The 9,674-nt window shown below is 31.9% G+C and overlaps 1 protein-coding gene across 1 annotated transcript; it reads left to right on the top strand.

The window, feature by feature from the left end:
* The first annotated feature begins 2,468 nt into the window (after positions 1-2,468).
* On the top strand, positions 2,469-7,909 carry LOC133817457 (tRNA-specific adenosine deaminase TAD3). The gene is made up of 9 exons (XM_062249982.1): positions 2,469-4,263; positions 4,372-4,423; positions 4,515-4,588; positions 5,314-5,435; positions 5,809-5,891; positions 5,990-6,089; positions 6,237-6,692; positions 7,260-7,372; positions 7,472-7,909. The coding sequence occupies exons 1-9, from the start codon at positions 4,191-4,193 to the stop codon at positions 7,653-7,655; spliced, it is 1,257 nt and encodes a 418-aa protein (XP_062105966.1). The 5' UTR covers positions 2,469-4,190; the 3' UTR covers positions 7,656-7,909.
* The last annotated feature ends 1,765 nt before the right edge of the window (positions 7,910-9,674 follow it).

Below are 9,674 nucleotides of genomic sequence, written 5' to 3'. Positions count from 1 at the left end.
CAGTATTTAAAGCTTTACTATTAACCAATACCAGATGTAATTTTCCCACAATCTTAATCAATTTACCCATAATACCCTTTCAATTCACGATCTCTTTTTCCTAAAACACAAGAAGAAACTCATTCAAAAAAAAAAAAAAAAACACAAGCAGAAAGTCCTCCAATACTCATCCTCCTCACACCACGTCCCAGCCTACCTCTGAGCTTCTCACCGCTCCGGCTTCGCCACTACCGTTCATCTTATGCACCACGCCCAGCCGAACTCACGACATATCTAGGCGGACTCAATCCACAGCCCTGCCTCGTCATCTTGTTCATCATAACCCAGTTGAGCTAACGACTCTTCTCCTCCCCTTCGGCGTCATGAACCACCACCAATTCTGTTGTTGGAGTTGAGCTTTCTTTCAAATCCATGGCATTGTGAACAAGAGAAAGTTTATATTGCAATCGGGTATGTAAAAGAGTTTTCAAAATTTTATTGATATCCATTTGTTTGATGAAAGTCCTCAACTAAAATATGATATTACATGCATTTGCAGTCGCCCTGCTTGAACTCTGTTCCTTCCATTGTCTCCAAAATTGTAAATTGTCAAAAATTATACTCTTCATACTATTTCGTCATATATATGTGTGTGTGTTGGTGCTTAATTGCTGAAATAATGTAGAGACTAGTGATGACTTCGTTGTTGAAAAATATGTGTTTCTGTGACTGTGGTGCCCAATTGTTGTGTTGTGTGAATGAAAGTATAGAATATTGATTTTAGCTATGACTACTCTAACATTGACGGTGCAACTCCTCTAACTCAGCGACCCCAGTTGACTCGTGACACCTCCCAACTGCCCAGTCGAAGCTAACTTCGGATCTCCCTCTCCTCTCCTCTGGTTTTTGTTGCCATCAGCCACAAGGTCACTATGAGCTTTGAGTTTGAATATCTTTGAATATGCTATGAGAGTTTTTTTTCTTTAAAAACTGAATGTTATATATGTATAGATACATATATGTGTGCATCATTGTTGGGGGCTAAATTGAGAGCTTTGCTTTGTGCTTTAAAAATGGCAGTGGTAATGAATTTGTTTTCTTCTCTGATTCTAGACTTATAGCGTTTTTGATCTCACTGAATGAGTTTTTTATTTGGTGTTTAATATGATATCATGACTTTGTATTCATAGTCCTACATTTTGATCTCGTCATACAAGAGATAAAACAATCGTGATTCGTGATTCCTAAGCTGTCTTTATTATCTACTGTTGTGATTATTTGGAGCCAAGATTTGAAGGAACAAAATGTATCAGACTGTAATAAACACACACATAAAACAATGAAAGGGATATCATATTTACTAATTAAGCTGCAAAATAAGTCCAATTAGGAATATATATATATATGTATATATATACACACACGAAGAGACAACCTTTTTTTTTTGTTGATTAGTGTTGTTGAGTATATGTGTAATAAGGAGTTAGTTGATGATACTGTTTGACAAGTGTTTTCAGTTAGTGGTTTGTTATTTCTGTTTAGAGTCTTGTAACTAGTCTGGTAATCTTGATCTGTTGAGATTACTTATATGGTTAAGTCTTCTGTTACTGTGGTTAACTAGCCACTTATATGACCTGTATAAATAAGCCATTTCGTGAATACAAAGACACGAGTTCTCAGCCTTTTACTCCAGTCAAACTCTTGTTCTTAAAATTTTTGTTTTTCCTTGTTTTGTGCTTTCTCAAGTAGTGCATATATTTAGTGCAATGTTGTAGGTGTTTATATATAAAGCTTAGCTGGAGTTTTCATTTGATGTATTTGTTGAGCTTTGAGTTTGAAGTTTGAATATGCTCTGAGAAGATTTTTGGTTTTGTTTTTTTAGCCTTTAAAATCTCGGTTTCACTTTGTGTGTCAAGATTATGTATCTGAGACACTTTTAAGTGTTTGAGTCACTTAATCAAATTCTTGACAGCATAATTTCTCATTTCATTGAAGCTGTCTTTGGTGATAGGTGAGGAAGTTCTAGGAAATAATGGCATAGTTACAACATTCAATAATCTAGATAGGCCATCATGTCTTTAAAGTTTGCTATTGGAGGTGTTGCTGTCCTAAGTCCTTCTATTGTTTTCATTATATCTTCTTTACTTTTGTTAATATAGAACTAATACTACTGCTCATGCTAGTGCTAAATGGGCTATTGATGATCAGTGCGTTGGTTTTTGAAAACTTGAGGAGGCTCACTCATTTGCGGTAGCCACTTTTGTCAATTAGTGTAGTAGAGTTAGTTTCCCAGCAAGAAAAAAAAGGAACTACTTGATTGATGGTTGTGAAACACTTCTCTTTTCATATTTTTCTTCAACTAGTTTATCTTATCTTGTATATTGAATTGGTCTTGGCTTGGGTCTTGCTGTGAATCTTGCAAGGATTTCCTTTCTCTGATCAAATTTAATTCACATTAGGTATCTGATAAAACCCTTATAGGGTGACATAATTTTATAATGTACATCACCTTAACTACCATAAATGTGTAATCTCATGTGATCTTTTATCTGAAATGAACTAATTATGTTAATTGCATTTATTCTTTCTACAAGTTAATATTAATTGCATGTATTCTGTCTTGTTCTACAAGTTAATATTTTACATGACCAAATTACCCCCACTAAAATTATACAATTCCAATTTAACCAGCCCTAAATTCAATTATCATTTTCTTGGCACCCATTGCCCTCGTTCCCCACCAGCCATGAAACCTCCTTCACTAGCCATCACACTTCTCCGACCAACCACCACCTGCCGGTCCTCTCCAGTCCAGGCCCTCTAAGGCTTTGGTGCTAATTTATTTTAGGTGTTGATTTGTATTTTGATTTGAATGTGCTCCGAGATCTGAAATGTTGGTATAACTTTCTATATGAAATATATTAGCTAGCCATGCCTCTGAGATATGTATATACGTGCCTTTCTTTTTTCTGCTTTAACATTTGGTTTCCGATTTCTGTTTGTATTCTTTTATAGTTTTGGTGTTCATATAATATGTTGGATTTTTAGTCCAAATTATATTTCTGCAGTTGGTAGTTCTTTAACTGCTTTTGGATGTTTGACCTCGAAAATTTGAAGGGTCTAATGCATTGAAATGATTAATATTTAATGGCAGATTATGTTTTTTTTTTGGGTGGTTATGAATCTCAATCTTCAGAGCTAATATTATAGTCTTTGGCAATTGGCACACCATCTGTTTGATAGAAGTTCTGACTTAAAGTCATTTCTCTTTTGTCTTATCACTCTTTATCACTCTTCATTGGTGTTGTTGCAGATTTTGGCAAAAATTTTTTACTAATTTTTATGTTATTATTGTGGTCACTTACCAAGTTAGGATTCTACTTAGCATATAAGAATGCTTCATATTTTTGGATTTAGTACAGTGAGGAATTTACTAACCTAAAGCTCTTGATGGATAGAGTAAAAGAATGTGTAGTATGAATTTGTTGTTAAGCAATATAACATGTTTGCAGGCTGGTGTTCTTCTTTTTGTGTATACAAAACTGTAATTATGTTCTCACAATATTGCAAAACCAACAACAAAGGAAACTCAAATTGACTTGTGCAATGTATTATTTTTTTTTTCTTGAGATGTAGATCATACAAAGTCCAAATTACGCATAATTAAGTATTTAAATATATATATATATTTATATTTACAATTATAATTCTTTTTTTTTTCTTTTTTGACAATTGACCAATTTTTATTGATTTGAATCATGAAGAACTTATAAATATGTTTATATTTAGGCTAGAAATTTAAAATAAATTAATAGTATAATAATATCTATTTTGGTCATTTTATAGTAATCATCAAATAAGCTATAAATAATTTACCAAACACTCATATACAACTTTTTCAACTCACCTCTAAATCTATATTTACCAAACACTCAACAACTGTTTTAGCTGATTTTTCTCACAGCAATGCTGATTGTTGCATAAACTGCAGCTGTACGAAACTGTCCCTTATTATACTTAGGTGTTTGGTTAAATGTTTGAATGAGAGAAAGATAGCTAATATTAACTACTTCTAACAAGATTTAGGGTCCTATCAGCTTTATGGGTTGAGAAGTTCGGTCTGGCTCCAGAGTGCTTTCTCTCCAGTGTCATCTGGGGTCGGTGTTCCAGAGGTCTTGTCAAGGGTAGAATTCTAAGTAAGTGAACTCCACATGGAATTGGAGATGTGGGAGGTTGTCCACATCCCGGATAAGCCCCAAATTGCACCCAATCAACAGCCCACTGGTGATTTTGATTTATCACAACTTTCTTCTGCTTCTTCTCTCATTTCCTTCATCTATTAAGTTAATTTACTCATATGTATGTTTATATTATATATGCTGCGCTTTGCAGTGAATGTATTGGCTGCAGTTATTGAGCCTAAGCTCACCAACGTTCTTATAAGGTTTGCTCCAATCTACTATGAGTATCACTATTTCTTGCCTTCTTTCTTACTTTCTCTATACACACTTCCATATAAACTGCTTTTTTCTTAGGCGTTTGAACCAAATTGCTCCCCTTGAAAATCTTCGTCATTTGAAGCGGGTGCAAAAGAAACTTCTAGAAGGAGGTTCGTGTATGGCTTTATTTATTTTCATTTTTCTTTTCCTAATTTTTTTTCTACTTTTTTCACAGCACATTTAAAGATATTTAGTCTTTTCTACATAGAACAAATTCACATTAATAATAATAATAATAATAAAGCAAATAGCATTTTATTATTGTGAAGTTATTGGAAACTCTATTTCCAGAATTTCTCACTTTTTTTTGTATATATTATTTTCTTCCCCTTTTCTGTATCTGTCTTCCCTCACTTTACAGAGGGTGCTCACAAGTAATTGAACTCCAGTTCTCGTGGTCATGGATTGGACCATTTGACTTACCGGTTTTTGTTTGCTTATCATTTAATTCTTATTCTTTAATTTCATTGGAGAGTGAAGACAATACTTCGTTTATTGAGCAGACTTAAAGTTAGTCATACTAATATTATATGGGATGTTTGATAGACCCATATATAGAATATAGGATAAAAATGGTGAACAGGTTGAAGAGATCTGATATTATTGGAAATCAAAGAGAAATACATTGACCAGCCAAGAATTCAAGAGTCTTGGCACTTTCCCAAATCGCAAAAGCTTTCTACAATCACTCAATTCATGACCCTCTAATTCTCATCTCTCCCATTTACATACCAATTTATTCTCATCAGTACAATTACTCATGAACCCCTCTTTACCCTTATTGGTGTCTATCAGTATTTCCACAATTTGGTGGTGACTTGACTTGGATTGACAGGAAAAATTCAGCTATCGGTCATCTTATGTGTAGCTTCCGATGAGAGCAATGAGTCATGCAGTATGCCACATGATGTGCAGGAGCTTATCAATTCCTACCAGTTGAGTGTTTTTCAAACGAAAGTGGGTCTTCCTTCATGACTTGTAATATCTGTTGGCATTGCTACTTCTAAAATTAATCATCTAGGTGAAAACTGCAGAGTGCATACTGCACAATTTGCATTATGTCAATATTTTATATTACTTTTTATTAGATTCTTTTCTTTAGATGATCATAACACATATCTTCTGTTAGAAATATAAAAAAATAAATAAACTTAAGAAAAGTGTAAAAAGATTTGCTGTTTTTCTTGAATTAAACATTACCCCATCATTTAATTTTGCTTGATAAGACAACTGTACTTTTTATTTTTCTCGATCACTATAACATCTATTCTTTATCCTACCTATGAATTAGTATTTAACAGTTGTGTTGACTCATTCAAGTATTCTTTAGGTATGCCAATATGCTGCATTGTCAAAAGAAGAGTGGGAAGAACAATGTAAGCTGTGGCCAACTTCGTATCATCCTCCAACCTAGTAAGACAAGATCATCATTTTGGCAATTTCGTTCATGTACTGAAGATCTATTAATAGTTATTATACCTAACATTGTCTTCTATTTCATCCTCAAACAGTAACATTGACGGTATTACTGGATTCAGTAAAGAGGACAGCCAATCAATTTTTATCTTTATGAACATGGCTATTCACTTGGCAATATCTGGCAATGGTTTGGTAACTATTTCACTTATCGGTAACCGAGATACTTTTATTCTGTTAACTATTATATCTTTTCGATATGATGCATCTTATACTTCCAAGGGTTAAGTCTTTTATTTGTGTGTGGTTTTATAATAATTGCATCTTTCATTTCATCTTCAGGTTGTCAATGCTGCTGTTATAGTTGATCCTTTGGTTAAACAGGTAGTTGCTACCGCATATGATCAGGTTTGTTCTTGGGATATTGAAGCAGACAAGGTTACTCTTGAAACCAACTGCCTTAGAAAGCCAGCAGCCCTTGATTTGAGTACTGATTCCGAGGGAATGGTGAGCCATAAAACTTTGCCGTCTACTTGTCTCCAGGATGAAACAAAACAATTATACACTGGCGTGTCTTGTTTATATCCTTGGAGGTGGGCCGAGCAGCAGCCAGTACATAGTTCTGGTTGTTGGCACCCTTTACGCCATGCTGCTATGGTTGCTATTGAATCTTCTGCGGCCAGGGACAGGCTCCTTTTCCCCAGTTCAGGTGACATCCAAGATACGCCAATTGATGTTGATAACAAGCAGTATTCTATGGGCTCTCCTGCAAAAAAACAAAAGACAAATATTGAAAAGGTATGACCTTCTTTGTACTTAATTGAAGCTGAAGGGTTTTGAGAATACTGAACAGATCAACACAGTGATTTTCTTTTCAATTTTTCTCTGATACATCTTTTGAATTCCTTGTATGTGGATTGTTCACGGAGGGATTATTCTTTGATACGCCAATTTTTCTTTCAACTTGCATGGAACAAATGGTTTAGCAGTATATTTTAGGCTCAGAATTGTTCTACATGATAATTGTCTTAACTTAACAAATTTATATATTTACTTTTCATGCTTGCCATCTGATTTTCAGTTTCATGTAGTGAATTATATTCATACTCCTTACTGCCTTGGTTTGTATTTCACATGTTAATCAGTTATTGTTAAGTATCATGGTTGCATGCATAACAACCATTCCACTCTTGAGTTTAAATCATCTTGACAAGTAAAAAAAAAAAGAGCATACAAACTCTTGCTTGTCGTAACCGTAAATTGCATGAACAATCTTTGCCTATGAGCAATGACATCTTTGAACAAATTGCTTTTGATAACTTTCAGGATTTGAGTTAACTTGTCAATTTTTAACCTTCCGATCAGATTGCGGGTAATGGTATCAAGAACATTTGCGAGGAAGATTCGCATTCTTTATCAGCCCGGCCATATCTTTGCACTGGTTATGACATCTATCTTGTGTGGGAGCCATGTACTATGTAAGTAGCCCTCCTATTCATCATGTTGTTTTTGATTGCCTGTTTTAAACTTTATGATTTCACATAAATTGACAAATCTAATCTTAATGTTAATATTAGGTGTGCAATGGCCCTGGTTCACCAGAGAATTAGGCGTATATTCTATGCTTTTCCGAACCCCAATGCTGGAGCACTAGGTAGTGTTTATAGACTACAAGGAGAAAGAAGCCTGAATCATCATTATGCTGTATTCAGGGTGATGGTTCCTGAACAGGTTCTTGATGGAGCTCACCACCAGACTTAGCTTATTTATTACAACTTCAAACTCTTGTTTTAAAGATAGAGAGAAAATCATTCTTTTTGTTGGATGCTTTTTCTTATGTTTGATTGGAACGTTGCGTTTATTGACTTGAAAGTTGAAATTTGTTTATTATGTATTAAATGCACTAAATTTTAAACCCCGATTGAGGGTGACATAAACGAAAACATTAAGGTCTTGTTTGAAGTAAAGTAGAAGAAAAAAAAGAGGAAAATTTACACTAAGCATCATTTTTTGTATCTCAATTACACGTGACTTATTTTATTTACAATTTTTCAAACTTATTTCCATTTTTTTTGTCTCTTGGTTATGTTTATAAGTTTTCAGTTTTTTTATCGCTACTTTTTTCTTTCTTTTCTCTTTAACTTCAAAATTTTTTTCGGTCGCATTGCAATTCGGTGGTGCTCAAGAATGGTATTATCACGACCTACTTTCTCAAGAATGATATTATCACGACCTACTTTTCAAGATGGTTAATTTGATATGGAGGTATCATATGTTTTTTCGCCATCGACGGAGAAGATGACCATAATAAAAAATAATATTTTAGTTTTTTTTTATATTTTGTTAATAAAAAAATAACTAAATTTTAAACTTAAACAAAGTTTAACTTACCAAAATTTGTATTCTTATTTCATTTAAAGATACCATATGTTATTTTTTAACAACTTTAAAGCTATTTTAGAAACATTTCAAGTAATTTTTTTTAAAATAGATTTTTTAGTATATTGTTTGATAATGTTAATCAATTGATATCTTAAATGATTTTAAAAACAACAAAAATGTAGCTTTTAAAGTAACTATGCAATATATTAGATAGTATCAGTTTCTAATTAGCTATTTATGGCAACTTAGAATTATAAGAGTAATTTTTTATACTATATGATAACTAATTAGTTTTTAAAATAGACTTGAAGGTAATGCAAATAATAAAACATGTAAATTATATGAGTGATTAAAAAATCTATTAAAAGTTTTCATTTAAAAGTTACCGTATAGAATACTAATTAATTTTTATCAATAAACTATGTGGTAACTTATTATACTATATGACAACTCAGTAGTTTCTAAAATAAGTTTGAAGGTTACCAAGATATGTCTTAAATAATAAGATACTATTATATAACATAAAAATAACTAATTGATATATTAAGATGTTTAGAATTAAGTTTTGGAGGAAATCAAAATATACTGAAATAATATGATCTAAAAATAAAGCTTTTAATAAAAAAAATTGTAAAAAACAAAAATTTTGGGAAGCAGAATTTTCTAATTTTTTTTTCAAAATTCGGTAGGCTATGCTAACGTGGCATCGGTATTTGCGTAAATAATTTGGTTGAAGTCATTTTTGTAAATATTTTAGATTCTAAGTATATAGTTGTAAAATTAAAAAAAAAAAAAAAAAAAAAACTAAGGACAAAGTAAGGAGAAAAAAAAGGCGTGGAGACGGAAAAAAAATTGTTTGTCAAGGAAAGAAATTGTGAAAAAAAATGATTTTCTTATAAGATTTTCTCTTGTTTTGTTGGTTCTTTGACAAAAGAAGAGGGAAAAAAAATATTTTTTTATATAAAAAATAATAAATTAGATATTTTGAATTTATATAATCTTTTTATTTGGTTTTTTTTGGGAATATACCATTTTAGTCCTGAGTTTATACAAAATATCAAATATGCCTTTCATTTTTCATAAATATCAAAATAATACTCTCTATTTTGTTGTTCATACTAAAATAGTACCCTAGACATTTTTTAGTTAAATTTATTTTTTTTCGAAAACCCTTTTACTCTCACCAATATATTTGATCTATAATTAAAATTAGTTTTAATTTTGTTAATAAATTAATAATAATACTTAAATTTTTGTTTTTAAGAGAATATAAACTTTAAGAAATAATAAAAAAATAAAAATGAGAATAAAATAAATACTTAAAATAAATAAAATAAAATATTATATTTTATTATTATTGTACGCCCTAAATATCCACGGGTTATTAGCGAGCTGGAA

Source organism: Humulus lupulus, chromosome 2 (assembly GCF_963169125.1).
Source record: "Humulus lupulus chromosome 2, drHumLupu1.1, whole genome shotgun sequence".
Taxonomy (NCBI): domain Eukaryota; kingdom Viridiplantae; phylum Streptophyta; class Magnoliopsida; order Rosales; family Cannabaceae; genus Humulus; species Humulus lupulus.
This window is presented reverse-complemented; position numbering and strand designations above follow the sequence as displayed.

Excerpts from the sequence above, each read along its gene's own strand:
- LOC133817457 (XM_062249982.1), top strand. The coding sequence starts at position 4,191 with ATGGAATTGGAGATGTGGGAGGTTGTCCACATCCCGGATAAGCCCCAA. Across the intron at positions 6,693-7,259 it reads AAAAGACAAATATTGAAAAG|ATTGCGGGTAATGGTATCAA; the intron begins GTATGACCTTCT and ends CCTTCCGATCAG. Across the intron at positions 7,373-7,471 it reads GTGTGGGAGCCATGTACTAT|GTGTGCAATGGCCCTGGTTC; the intron begins GTAAGTAGCCCT and ends TGTTAATATTAG.